The sequence below is a fragment of the Sus scrofa genome, chromosome 1 (assembly GCF_000003025.6).
Source record: "Sus scrofa isolate TJ Tabasco breed Duroc chromosome 1, Sscrofa11.1, whole genome shotgun sequence".
In the NCBI taxonomy this organism is placed as follows: Eukaryota; Metazoa; Chordata; class Mammalia; order Artiodactyla; family Suidae; genus Sus; species Sus scrofa.
This window is the reverse complement of record NC_010443.5, coordinates 203,777,660-203,793,166: the sequence shown is the minus strand read 5'-3', so window position 1 is coordinate 203,793,166 and position 15,507 is coordinate 203,777,660. Positions and strand designations below refer to the sequence as shown.

The following is a 15,507-nucleotide window of genomic DNA, read 5'->3' as shown; positions in this document are numbered from 1 at the left end:
GATTATATGGGAAAGAGATTGTGATACTGATGTTAATAATTCTGATTGCTGGATTTTGATTGTCAAGTGGAGAGCTGTTGTGGCTGAAACCACAACCAGGAAAATGTGTCTGGTTTTTTAAAACCAGCAAAAGTCATTAAAAAGTTTTATGAGTGGTTGCAAACTCTAGACTGATATATTTAAAACACCTTCACTTTATAATCTGTGATCTGCTCCTCAAGGTATACCATTTCCTGAGATCCGCTGAGCCCTAAACTCTAATTGGTATAGATTTGTCTAATTTTAGACATGCAAGCACTCTAAAGCAGACTTAGGCTTGTCTGGCAGAGAGTTAGTTGGGAGAAGGCTACCATCTTGTGGCCAACATAAAGAACTGCTCCAAGAGTGCAGCCTATCTCTCAAGTCTCTGACAGGTGCTCTCATGGAGGCAGCCTTCCCAACCAGCATGCTTCCTGAGCCTTCCCACTAACAATAAGTCTTTAAAAATTACAGTTGAAAGAACGTTAAATAACTTTCAGCTCGAACAAACCCTTAGGAAGAAAATGAAGTGGAACTGAGGAAGAAAGAGATGTGGGCTTCCCTAGCAGCTCCAAGATCCTTTGCATGTCTCCTGATTTTAAAAATTTGGAGGGGAGTTCCCGTCGTGGCGCAGTGGTTAACGAATCCGACTAGGAACCATGAGGTTGCGGGTTCGGTCCCTGCCCTTGCTCACAATCTGGCGTTGCCGTGAGCTGTGGTGTAGGTTGCAGACGCGGCTCGGATCCTGCGTTGCTGTGGCTCTGGCTTAGGCTAGTGGCTACAGCTCCGATTAGACCCCTAGCCTGGGAACCTCCATATGCCGCGGGAGTGGCCCAAAGAAATAGCAAAAAGACAAAAAAAAATTTGGAGGAACTAAAGCCCTGGGAAATCAGAAACCCCAATCTCCCCTCTCCCACTGAAAAAGTGCTCTCCTCTGACCAGTAGAGTTCATCTTCACACATGCTTTTCCTCCAGATTTCTCGTCACTCGTTCCCATAACCTCAAGCTAGAAAAGTAAAAAAAAAAAAAACTTTGATTTACAGAGCCTAGCGAACACCTATAAAATTCCTCCTGGAGTTCCTGTTGTGGCATAGCGGAAACGAATCTGACTAGGAACCATGAGGTTGTGGGTTCGATCTCTGGCCTTGCTCAGAGGGTTAAGGATCCTGCGTTGCTATGTCTGTGGCATAGGCCAGCAGCTACAGTTCTGATTAGACCCTTACCCTGGGAACCTCCATATGCCATGGGTACGGCACTAAAAAACACACACACAAAAAAATCTCCTCTCAGTCTATTCCAACCCATTTATGAGTAGATTTAATTGGGAGGTAAAGAGGAAGACTTTCAAATAATGAGACTCTAGATCAGCACTGTTCAATGTAACTTTCTGCAGTGACGGAAATGGTCCCTACTTGTACTGTCCCATAGAATAGTCACCACACTATGGCTGCTAAATACTTGGAATGTGGCTACACACATGACTGAGTACCTGACTGAGGAATTGACATTTTATTTAATTTAGATGAAGCTGCCATATATGACTAGCAGCTAACCTACAGGACAGCACAGCTGTAGATCTCGCCTCCCTACACCATTCCAACTTAGCACCTTGGAGTTCCCATCATGGCTCAGTGGAAATAAATCTGACTAGCATCCATGAGGATGCAGGTTCGATCCATGGCCTTGCTCAGTGAGTTAAGGATCTGACGTTGCTGTGACCTGTGGTGTAGGTTGCAGGTGCGACTCAGATCTGACATTGCTGTGGCTATAGTATAGGCCAGTGGCTATAGCTCCAATTTGACTCCTAGCCTGGGATCCTCCATATGCCACAGGTGCAGCCCTAAAAAGTGAAAAGAGCAAGACTACTTATCACCTTGACAAACAAACAAAAAAAAATTTATTCAAAAAGATGTTATGACTATTCTATGGAGAATAGTGTGTTGGTATCACCCAGAGCACACACACAAATACAAAACAAGGTCTCTGCTTTACAAGAGTACACAAAGAGGGAAAAAAGCATGCAGACAGGTAACTAGAATCATTAACAGAAAATGGGGTCCCTCTCTGATGGTGAACTATAGGGCTGGGTTAACAAGACATGCAACTGAGAAGGGCCTGAAAAGGTCATGCAGGAGGAGGAGGGGACACTGGCATTTTAAAGAAGGGGAGGCAAGAGTGAGGAACAGAGAAAGGTGGTCACAAGGTCTGCTCAGTTGATGCCAGGAAGCCCGATCCCACATAAGGAGTGGTTTCATGTAAGGGGATCATAGGAGAGAACTAGAAAGGTACACTGGGACGAGTTTCCAAACATGAGAGACCCAAGGGAGAAAAGAGAAAATAAAAAGGAAGGGACCAATAAATACACAGATTGCAAAGGAAGAGAGCTCGAGACTCTGGAGACAATCAAATGCTGGGGATAGCAGAGAATAGTATGCTTCGAATGGTTTTTGGTTTTTTATAGCCACACCTCTGGCACACGAAAGTTCCCAGGCCAGGGGTTGAATAGGAGTTGCAGCTGTCAGCCTACGCCACACCACAGCAACACCAGGTGCAAGCCTACACAGCAGCTTTAGGCAACACTGGCTCCTTAACCCACTGAGCAGGGCCAAGGATCAAACCAGCATTGTTATAGAGGTTAGTTGGGTTCTTAACTCTCTAAACCACAGAGGGAACTCCACGATTCAAAGGTTTAAACCCAGGGTAGATAAATGACAGCTGGCATTGTCAACAAGGCAGATACTGGAACAAAGGGAAAATGGTGACTGAAGATTGTTGAAGCTGAGATTAATGAGGTAACAAGATAGACCAACAAGTACTTTAAGAAGCGAAATGAGACTAAGAGAGGCTGCTAGATATAAGCATCAAAGCAGAGACCCCTGACTGAAACCAGAGTGGAAGGGTAGGTTCAGCAGAGAGGAAGGAAAGAAGGGATCCACAGACACACTGATATCTGATGGGAAATAGCCCCTTTTCAGAGATGAACAAGAAACGGAGAAGGGACATCACCTCCTTACAGGGACAGGAGGGCGATTTCACACTGTATACCCTTTGCGTGTCTTCAATGAGCATTCCACTTGCCTTTCTAGCTGGAATATATACAGTGCAAAGATGATCATATATTTCAATCCCAAGGGTCCCAAAGAAGAAATTAAGCCCCAGTGACAATCCTGAGTAAGTCAATATCTCGAGAGGAAACAGGAGCATATGCAAGGGACCCCAGAGGAGGTTGAACCATAGAGGTTTTGCCCCAGCAGTGTACAAATTAGCCCTAGATTAAAACACTGCTCTGGGCCCACCCAACCCGCAACAAAGCTTAAAAAGCAAGACCCCTGCTCGTATATGACCTAGTTCAGTGGTTCCCAGTCCTCGCAATGGTAGAACCACCTAAAGGCCACTGCAGGGGCCCACCCTCAGAGAGGATGATTTCACAGGCTGGCCAACCCGATCATGTTAAAGCTCCCCAGGTGACTCTAGTGAGCAGCTAAGGTGGAGAACTGCCTACTGATATCAGAGACATGTAAGGCTGCTACCCCAGTTTCTTCAGTCCCCTTTAACTCGCCCAAATACTGATGCCATTTTCAAAGCACAGACTCTTTGCAGATTTCAAGATACTGACACACTTTAAGCACAACCCCTGAGGAGTCTCACATACATTATCTCATTGACTCCTTACAGAATCCTGGAAAAGTTCTGTTACCTGCCCACCCCCTCACAATTAACAACAGCCCCAGAAGGTTGACCCCAGAGCTGTCCCTCTTTGTCTGTTGCTCCTCCACTGTCCCCAAGCCAGCAGCATCTTAGATGTCCTGGGAAGCAGGAAGGCTCAGGCGCTGTGAGATACTGGAGAGGAGTAGATAGCCAAACTTTGACTAAAAGCCATGATTTCTCCCTGGAAACACCTGCCTTTGCCAGCTTCGCCCACACCTAGTTTTTCAAGGCAATGAATGGCTCAGAGAAACACCTGGCAAGGCAAGGACAAGAGACCGCTAAAATAATTACCATTCCTTATTCCTGTTCGACTCTACACAGGTGTGAACACGAGTTTTACAAATTCTTTACATTTCTGACAAAGCAGCAATTATTTCTCCCAGTGAGAAACACAGTTACATTAAAGATTCCTCTTCCCCAACTCAGACCCTTTCAAAAGGAAACCAACAAAAGATGCAAGACTTGTCCCAATCTGGCCAGGGGCTTTCTAGCCTTGTCTGACCCTCTCTTGGCTGCAGGGAGGGGAGCACAGACTCTGCAGGTCTGTGCCCGTTTTCACCTTCCGTGCAGCTCTGGGGCAAATGAAGACCGACAAGGCCTGAGCATGGCCACGCTCACGAGGCCTGACTGAACCCGCCACCTTAACTGTTAGTAAACAGTGCAGCCTAAAGGAGGCCCACAAATGGACGAAATCACCGTGATGCTGCCTGTGATCACAGAGCACAGGGGCAGGTCACAGCCTCGCCTCCACAGTCTGCAAATGTCCGCTCCTGGGCCCCAGACCGCCTTACCCACAGGAGCACAGCTCGCAGATGCACTTCCTCTTCACCGGAGTCATACCGAGGCCTGGAGGTCCGCGCTGAGCATCCCCCCCATGGTTGCCGCCTAGACCCCGTCCACCTCGCAGGTAACACGCCAATTCTTAAGGGCCTTGGCCAAGGTTCGGAATCCTGCCTCCCAGGAAAAGTTAAGTGGCCCTTTGCAAACTCCGGTCTTCCGCTTCCGTCCCTGAGCTGGCCTTGCGCGAGAGCAGCACCAAGCGTGGACCTCGCAGCCCTGGCAACTTCCCCCTGCACACGCCGCCCCCGCCTGAGCCCGCCCCACCCACGCACCCGCCTAGCCTCAGGACCTCGGGGTCTCTGTTACGTCACCGGGGCCGCGAGGTGTGCCCTGGGTAACAGTGATATCATGAGCACTGCCTGTGAGGTGAGCAAGCTCCCAGAAGCTTACCTGGCAGGCACAGGACAAAGGTCTCCCACTGGGCCTTGTTGAAAGTTCAGGATGAACAGAGGATGTGACATTGACTTTGGAAGGCTCATGGGTGCACAAGTCAGCAAACGCCATGCTCACTAGAGCAGAAGCCTACAAACCCCACTGTCATCTCAATGGATGGCATTTTCTTTCTCCAGGATCCATGGTGCCCCTTCTTATAGAAAGCCATCCTTTAACTTCCTGAAGGCTGGCCTTATACGCCATTTCAAGATCTTCCTGGTGGAAATCTATGCCTTCAGCTCCTCCCATAGACCTCCTGCTCTGAGAACCTAGTTATTTCAGGGCAGCACGGTCTTGACTGCCCAGGTGATGCTCAATCACCTAGTAATGCTAGTAATGCTAGGCGATCCTCAAGTTGTAGTGGGCATCAGCATCACCTGGCTTGATAAAAGCCAGACTGCCCACACCCCAGCCCCAAGTTTCTCATTCAATAGGTCTGAGGCTTGCTTAGGATTTGCATGGGTAACAGGTTCTGAGCCACACTGATGCCACTGGGCCATGGACCACACTTTAAGAAGCACAGTTTGGAAGCTCGTTTTTCCCTCTCTATAAGCAGCCTTCCCCAGTATAGTTTTGCTTTGGCTCACCTGCCCCTGAGAATCACTACATTACAGATCCTGCCCAGAAGCCACTGGGACATCAAAATCTCTAGTCTGGGACCCTGGTTTCAACAAGAAACCAGGTGATTCTAATCACCTAGCAAGCTCAGGAGACACTGCTCTGGTAAGTGATTTGGAATTAAACATGATGACTTCTCGGCTGTGGAAAATGGGAGCTTAAAGTATTGACAAGCCTATTTTTGTTTTTCTTTTCCACACTTCCTAACTCTTTCCTTTATTAGCATTAGTCAGAAGTTTCTTAGACTGCAGGACACTTAGCATTCAGAGTTTTTTGGATTTTTTTTGTTCCATATTAGGCTCCAGTACAGAAGTCAACAAACTATTGCCAACAGGCCAAATTCAGCAAGCCACCTGTCTTTGTATGGCCAGCAAGCTGAGAATGGTTTTTTTTTTTTTTTTTGCATTTTTAAATGGCGGGAAAAAATTAAAATATTACATGAATATGAAACATAAAATTCAAGTTTCAATGTCTACAAATAAAGTTTCAAATTTCATAACAAATTTGTGGGAATATTTCTGATTTTGCCTCTTGGCCCAAAAATGCTAAAATATGTACTGCATCACTTTTTACAGAGAAAATTTGCTGTCCCCAGATCTAGAAGGTCAAAGATGGAGTTGCACCAGGGAGCAATGCTTACTGATCATTCTTTTTTGTTGTTGTTTTTGTTTTTGGGTTTTTTTTTTTTTTTTTTGTCTTTTTGTCTTTTCTAGGGCGGCACCCGCAGCATATGGAGGTTCCCAGGCTAGGGGTCTAATCAGAGCTGTAGCTGCTGGCCCACGCCACAGCCACAACACAGGATCCGAACCACATCTGCAGCCTACACCACAGCTCTAGGCAACGCCGGATCCTTAACCCACTGAGAAAGGCCAGGGATCGAACCGACAACCTAATGGTTCCTAGTGGGATTCGTTAACCACAGAGCCCAACGGGAACTCCTGGTCATTCTTTTTTGTTTTGTTTTTCTTTTTGGCCAAGCCCAAGCCATAGCAGTGACCTGAGCCATCTGTCTAGGCCATCTGATTATTGATCATTCTTAAGAACAGTGGAGGGTGAGACTGCTTCTTGCCTTCTTGGTAGGAGGTCAGGGCCCTAAAGAGGATGAGGGAAACCTGAGGGGAGAGGCTGGAGAGTTGGGAGCTGCTGTCGGAAGCCAAGGAAAAGCCTGCCGACCATCCTTTGCCATTTGACAAGTAACATCACATGGGCCTTACAGAGAACTACAGTGATGAGTAGCAGCCTTCTCTTTATGACTGCCTAAATGTTATCTATGAGTCTTCCAGAAGAATGGCCCACTCATGACCCCCTATTTGGATGAGAACCAACCCCTCATTCAAACTGCCCTTGGGGACAGCAGCTTTGGCAAGAACCTATGGCATTCCCCACTTACCCATCCCCGGCCTCAACAAAGGGTGAGGATTTTTAAAGATAAAGATGGTGTGGGTAAATACTAGCCTCAGCACTAGTATTTCTGCAGAGATGGTCCTAGACAGGACAACCTTCCCCCTCCTCCTTGTTATACTTACTGCCCATCTTGCGTTAGTTCCAGCCAACAATATCCTGACTCAAGCACCTCTATAAACTTGTTCCAAAATGTCCTTGCCTAAGAAGAATTTGCTGTCACTTGCTATGCATTAAATACTTTGGGGAGTTCCCATTGTGGCTCAGAGAGTTAAGAACCTAACATAGTGTCCTTGAGGATGGGATTCCATCCCTGGCCTCACTCAGTGGGTTAAGGATCTGGTGGTGTTGTACACTGCGTCATAGTTCGAAGATGTGGCTCGGATCCAGCATTGCTGTGGCTGTGGCCAGCAGCTGCAGCTCTGATTTGACCCCCAGCTCAGGAAATTCCAAAGGGGGGAAAAAGAAATTGCATCTTTTTCCTTAAGCTCTCTGGTCTGTCTCTTAAAACTGACATGAATCACTTATACCGATATTATAATAAGAACACCAGAGATCCCTTCATGGCTCAGTGGTTAACAAACCCAACTAGTAACCATGAGGATGAGTGTTCGATTCCTGGCATCACTCAGTGGGTTAAGGATCTGGTGTTGCCATGAGCTGTGGTGTAGGTCGCAGATGTGGCTTGGATCTGGCATTGCTGTGGCTGTGGCATAGGCCAGCAGCTATAGCTCTGATTAGACCCCTGGCCTGTGAACCTCTGGTGCAGCCCTAAAAAGCACAAAAAAAAAAAAAAAAACACTGAAGCTGGGAGGTAAACTCACCCAAGATCACACACCTAATGAGTACTAGAGCTGGGACTCAGGACCACTTTGATTTTTCTTTTCAAACTTATCCACCCAGGAAAAAGAATGAATGAGTAAACTGGAGATCTTAGGGAATCACTGCAAATGGTATTTTATATTTACTTTTTTTTTTTTTTTTTTTTGCCTTTTTGCCTTTTATAGGGCCACTCCTGTGGCATATTGAGGTTCCCAGTCTAGGGTCTAATCAGAGCTGTAGCCGCCAGCCTACGCCACAGCCACAGCCACAGCAATGCCATATCCGAGCCACGTCTGCAACCTACACTACAGCTCATGGCAACGCCGGATCTTTAACCCACTGAGCAAGACCAGGGATCGAACCCGAAACCTCATAGTTCCTAGTTGGATTTGTTAACCACTGAGCCACGACGGGAACTCCTATATTTACTTCTTAATAAGGCCATTTTTAATATTGTCCCAAAAATCTTTTTGTGAAATTGACATTCAGTGAAGTTACACAATTTTTTTTCTCTGGCATATAACCTACCAAACCCCAAATTCAGAGCTGTATGCCACCTGAAAATCTGCTCTTTGTAGAAGATTATCAAAAATCCATGGTTACTCCTTTGAGCACAAAGCACTTTAGCAAATAGTCTTTTTTAGCATTCTTAACTATTTGGGATTACTAAACTTCATTGGCACCAGTAGAAGACTAGCCTATCATGACACACAAATTGGGCATCTGCCATTCATTTACTCATTCCACAAACATTTGTTGACCTCCTGTGATGAACCAGACACTGTGCTGAATGACAGAGACAAGGGACAGTGACCTAATGGAACATAATCTAGAGAGAGAAGCAGGTGACCAAAATATTGCCCAAATGTATCATTATAAACTATGTTAAGTATCAGGAAGGATAAATAGGGCACCTGGTGACTTCAATTAAGTATTTGAGAAAGAAATAAAACCAGTCCTACTATACTCTTTTCAAAGTAAAAGTACTCTTCTCAATTAATTCTATGAAAACCAGTATTACTCAAACTCCAAAGCCAGACAAAATTGTTACATGAAAATGACAGACAATATCTCTTATGAATATAAATGTGAAAACACTTTAAAAATGGAAGTTCCGGAGTTCCCGTCGTGGCGCAGTGGTTAACGAATCCGACTAGGAACCATGAGGTTGCAGGTTCAGTCCCTGCCCTTGTGCTCAGTGGGTTAACGATCCGGCATTGCCGTGAGCTGTGGTGTAGGTTGCAGACGCGGCTGGGATCCCACGTTGCTGTGGCTCTGGCGTAGGCTGGTGGCTACAGCTCTGATTCAACCCCTAGCCTGGGAACCTCCATATGCCGCGGGAGCGGCCCAAGAAATAGCAACAACAACAAGAAGACAAAAAACAAACAAACAAACAAACAAACAAACAAAAAAAAAGCAAAGTAAAAATGGAAGTTCCCTCGTGTTACAGTGAGTTTAGGATCCAGCATTGCCATAGCTGTGCTGCAGACTGCAACTGCAGTACGGGTTTAACCCCACATGCCTCAGGTGTGGCCAAAAATATATATATTAGCAAATTGAACCTGTTTTATATGGTTCAATTTAGCAATATATATATTAGCAAATTGAACCAGTTTTATATGGTTATATGCCATGACCAAGAGGTGTTTATCCCAGAAATACAAGGTTGTTTTAATACTGGAAAATCAGTTATGTAATACACCAAATCAACAGAATAAAGGACACAACTTCCTGATCTTCCCAACATATTCATAAAGGCAATTAGACAAAACCCTATCCTCATTCTTAATTTTTTAAAGAAATCCTCAAGAAGTTAGAAAAAGAAGGAATTTCTTCAACCTGATAAATGGCATTTACAAAAAAGCTACAACTACCATTTTATTGAATGTTCCCCACCTATGTGAGAAATAAAACAAGACGTCCATTCTCACCACTTCTACTCAATACCCTACTGGAGGTTCCAACCAGTGGAATAAAAAAGAAAAAAGAAAAACAAGTTAAAGGCATCCAGATTGGAAAGGAAGAAATAAAACCTTATATAGAGATGACAAGTTCCCATGCATAGAAAATTCTAAGACATCTATACACACACGCACACACATTAAGAATTACTAAAAACCAAAAAGTTAAATAAAGCCACAGAAGACCAATCACAAAAAAATCAATTGAATCTCTACATTCACGATAGTATAAAATAAATATCTAGGAATAGGAGTTCTCTTGGTGGCTCAGTGGAAACAAATCTGACTATTATCCATGAGGATGTAGGTTCAATCCATGGCCTCGCTCAGCGAGTTAAGGATCCAGCGTTGCTATGTGCTGAGGTGTAGGTCGCAGACGCAGCTCAGATCTGGCATTGCCATGGCTGTGTGCGTAGGTCAGCAGCTATAGCTCAGATTCGACCCCTAGCCTGGAAACTTCATATGACATGGGTGTGGCCCTAAAAAAGACTAAATAAATAAATATCTAGGAATAAATTCACCCTATAAGTGCAAGACAATGAAAACTACATGGCTGAGCGAGATAAGATCTAAATCATTGGAGAGCTATACATCTCATGTGCATGGATCAGAATATTCAATATTGCAGTATGGCAATGCTACCAAAATTAATTTATAGATTCAATTCAATCTATCAAAATCCCAGCAAACTTTTTGTTACAGACATCGGTGTGCTGATCCTAAAGTAATCAAGACAGTGTGATGTTCATAAGGATCACAATCAAGAGAAAGAATGGAGAGTCCATAAACAAACTCTTATATTTATGATCAACTGATATCCAAAAAAAGTGGCAGGTTGGCAACTCAGGGAGGGAAGGATGATCTTTTCAACAAATGATGCTGGGATAATTGGACATCCATATGCAAGAAATTTTAAAGAGAACTTATAAACTTTGACTCTTACACCACCTCATACAAAAGTTAACTCAAGGAGTTCTCCTATGGTACAGTGGGTTAAGGACCCAGTGTTGTCGCTGCAGTGGCTTGGGTCACTGCTGTGGCATAGGGTACGGCCGAAAAAAAAAAACCAAAATACATCATAAATTTAACTCTAAAACCTAAAACTTTAAATTTGTAGAAGAAATCATATAAGTAGATTTTTGTCACCTTCAGTTAGACTAAGGTATATCAGACATACACCAAAATCATTATCCATAAAAATAAAAAATTGACACATCAAACTTTACAAAAATTAGTGTTACTCTTCAAAAAAAAAAAAAAAACACTGCTAAGAGAATGAAAAGACAAGTAGAGACTAGAAGAAATACTTGCATATCATTTATATGATTAAAGGACTGTATCCAGAATATACAAATAACTCTTTACAACTCCATAATAACACAACCCAATTCAAAAAGAGCAAAATATTTTAAGAGATATTTCACCAAAGAAAATACATGAATGCCCAATAAGCACACAAAAATATGCTTGTGCAGAAAAGAGTTAACATAGCAAGCCTGAAATTACTATCCTTAGAAAGTTCTGCCTTTGGTTAAAAACTTGGATTTCAGGAGAGTTCCCATCATTCCCTAACAATAATGGCCCATTGTGCCCAAGCTGTAAGCAGTGTGGTTTATACCAAACAACTATTTTGCTTTTAGGAGCCCAGAATTTTTTGGTGCATGCTAGGTAGATGGTGCCTATATGACTGGCCCCTAGTAAAAACCCTGGACCCTGAATCCCTAGTGAGATTTCATAGTAGATGAAATTTTGCATGTGTTGTCACAACTCGTGGCTGGAGGAATTAAGGATATCCTGTGGTCTCCACTGGGAAAGGACTTTGGAAGCTGTTGTACCTGGTTTCCACCAGACTTCACTCCATTTGCCTTTTCCCTTTACTACTTTTGTTATAAGTTCTTTTACTGTAATAAATCATAGCCATGAGCATGACTACATGCTAAGTCCTGTGAGTCCTCCTAACAATCATAGACCTTGGGGGTAGACTTCAGGACTCCCAACACAATGTACAACATCAATAATCATTAGGGATATGCAAATTACAACCATAATGAGATTCCACTTCATATCCATTAGAATGGCAGTAACCCAACATTGTTACTGAAGATAAGAAAAAAGTGGAACCCTCATGGATTGCTGGGAGGAGTATAAAATCATATAGCCACTTTAGAAAAAGGTTGGTAGTTTATTAAAAAGTTAAACATAAACCCCAGACTCCCAGTCCTGGGTTAATAGATGAAAAGTATTGCATTTGGAGTGGATAAGCAATGAGATCCAGCTGTATAGCACAGGGAACTATATCTAGTCACTTATGATGGAACATGATGGAGGATAATGTGAGAAAAAGAATGTATATATGTGTGTGACTGGGTCACTATGCTGTACAGTAGAAATTGACAGAACACTGTAAACCAACTATAATGGAATAAACAAAAATCATTTAAAAATTTTAAAAAAGGAGGCACAGTCTTTGAGGCATTAGCCTGTGAGCCTACTTGACAAAACAATAAAACTTTTTTTCTCTGTTGCCCCCCAAAACAAAATTTAAAAAAAACTTAAACATATACTTACTATACTTCCACCCATAGGTACTTACCCAGGAGATATGAAAACATATATCCATCAAAAACTTTAATATAAATTTTCATAGTAGCATTATTCATAACAGCAAAAATCCTGGAAAAAGTTCCAATTTCCATCAACTGGTGAATGAACAAAATGTAGTAGTGTATATTCCTATGATGGAATACTATTTAGCAATAAAAATAAATGGAGTACTAATAACATGTCACAATATGGATGAACTTCAAAAACCTTCTGCAAAGAGAAAGAAGCAAGATACAAGATACACTATCTGATTCCACTTTAAAAAAATTTCTAGAAAAAGCAAATTATAGAGACAGAAAGCAAAATCGTAGTTGCCTGGATCTCAGGTTGGGAGTAGAGATTCACTGTAAACAGAAGCAAGGAAAACTTGGGTGGTGGTAGAAATATTTTTTTAAATGAGCTATAGAAATTTCTATCAATAGATGAATGGATAAAGAATATGTGGTAAATATATACAATGGAATATTACTCAGCCATATAAAAGAATGAAATAATGCCATTTACAGCAATATGGATGGAACTAGAGATTATCCTACTAAGTGAAATAAGTCTGAGAAAGACAAATATTATATGCTATCATTTATATATGGAATCTAAAATATGATACAAATAAACTTATTTATAAAACAGAAACACTCAGACACAGAAAACAAACTTACAGTTATCAAAGGGGAGAGTGGGGTGGGGGATAAATTAGGAGTTTGGGATTGGCAGATGCAAGCTACAGTGTATAAAATAGATAAACAATGAGGTCCTACTGTATAGAACAGTATCTTCTAATAAACTATAATGGAAAAGGGAGTTCCCTAGTGGCTCAGTGAATTAAGGATCTGACGTTGTCACTGCTGTGGCTTGGGTCACTGCTGTGGAAACAGCTTAATCCCTGGCCCAGGAACTTCTCTATGCCACAGGCATTGCCAAATAAATAAATAAACTATAATGGAAGAGAAAAAATAATAAAAAAATTTAAAAATAAAAATGAGCTGTGGTAATGGAACTGTACACTTATATAAAATGGATGAATTGTGCAATATGTACATTGTACCTCAATAAAATTTTTTTTTTTTTTTGTCTTTTTGCTATTTCTTGGGCGGCTCCCGAGGCATATGGAGGTTCCCAGGCTAGGGGTCTAATCAGAGCTGTAGCCACCGGCCTACAGCAACGCGGGATCCGAGCCATGTCTGCAACCTACACCACAGCTCACGGCAACGCCGGATCGTTAACCCACTGAGCAAGGGCAGGGACTGAACCCGCAACCTCATGGTTCCTAGTCGGATTCGCTAACCACTGCGCCACGACGGGAACTCCTCAATAAAATATTTTTTTAAAAAATCACTTGCAAAAAGTCCCATTCAGTATCATTATCAAATTATTATTATTTAGTTTCGAATAACTTAGGTCAAGAATTTTCTTATTTCCAAGTAAGATGGTAGATTGAACATGTGGATTTATATCCAAAGAAAAGAAAATTATAGGCCAATCTCTCCAATGAACATAGACGCAAAAATCCTCAATAAAATACTAGCAAACAGAATTCAACAATACATCAAAAAGATTGTACCGGGAGTTTCTGTTGTGTCTCAGCAGTAACGAATCCGACTAGCATCCATGAGGATGCAGGTTCAATCTTTGGCGTCTCTCGGTGGGTTAAGGATCCAGCACTGCCATGAGCTATGATATAGGTCACAGATGTGGCTGGGATCTGGCATTGCTGTGGCCATGTTAGGCCAGGAGCTATAGCTCTGATTTGACTCCTAGCCTGGGAAATTCCATATGCTTGCTGCGAGTGCAGTCCTAAAAAGCCAAAAAAAAAAAAAAATTATACACCATGACGAATTTCTCACTTATCCCTGGGATGCAAGACTGTTTTTAACATATGGAAATTAATCAGTGTGATAGAGCACATAAAAATCACATGTTCATAAATAAATGCATAAAAAGCATTTGACAACATTCAACATTTATTTGTGATATAAATTCTCAACAAAATAGGTACAAAAGGAAACTTTCTCAACATAACAGAGACCATTTATGAAAAGTCACAGCTAAATCATAATCAATGCAGAAAAACTGATAATTTTTTCCTAAGATTCAGTACAAGACAAGGATGTCCACTCTTGCCACTTCTATTCAACATTGTACTAGAAATATTGTAAACAGCAATCAGAGCCCCCACAAAAAAGAAATCCAAATCTAAAAGGAAGAAGGACAGTTCTCACTGTTTGCAGATGGCATGATCCTACAGGAAGAAAACTCTAAAGACTCCACACACACACGCACACACGCACAAACTCTTACAACTAATAAATCCAGTAAATTTGGAGTATTCAAAATCAATACACAATAATCAGTTGTGCTTCCAACAGACACATAGATCAATGGAAAAGAAAAGAAAGCCCCAAAATAAATCCACACACTTATGGTTAATTAATCCATGACAAAGGAGGCAAGAATATACAATGGAGAAAATATATTCTATTCAATAAGTGGTACTAGGAAAACTGGACAGTTACTTGTACAAGAATGAAATTAGAACATTCTCTAACACCATATATAAAAATAAACTCAAAATGGATTAAAGACCTAAATGTAAGACTAGACACCATAAAACTCCTAGAAGAAAAAATATAGGTGGGGGAGTTCCCTGGTAGCCTGGTGGTTAAGGATGGAGCACTGTCATGGCTATGGCTCAGGTCACTGCTTTGGCATGGGTTCAATTCCTGACCCAGAGAATCTCCACATGCCTTAGGCATGGCCAAACACACACACACACACACACACACACACACACACACACACACACTGAGATATCACCTTACAATGCCTATCATCAAAAAAAACCCAGAAATAACAAAAGTTGGTGGGGATGTGGAGAAAAAGGAACCCTTGTTCACTGTAGGTGGGAATGTAAACTGGCATAGCCACTATGGAGAACAGTATGGAGGTTCATCAAAAAATTGAAAACTGCCATATAATCCGGCAATCCTACTTCTATGTATATATTCAAAAGAAAGAAAAACCACTATCTCAAAAAGATACCTATCTGCACCTTCATGTTCATTGCAGGATGATTTACAACAGCCAACATATGGAATCAACCCAA

General features: G+C 42.2%; 1 protein-coding gene across 1 annotated transcript in view; it reads right to left on the bottom strand.

Annotated features, from left to right (window-relative positions):
* SAXO1 (stabilizer of axonemal microtubules 1) overlaps positions 1-4,845 on the bottom strand; it is a 135,568-nt gene extending 130,723 nt beyond the window's left edge. Inside the window, 1 exon segment of the mRNA XM_021063236.1 lies at positions 4,518-4,845. Coding sequence (XP_020918895.1) covers positions 4,518-4,564 — 47 coding nt within the window. The 5' untranslated portion in view covers positions 4,565-4,845.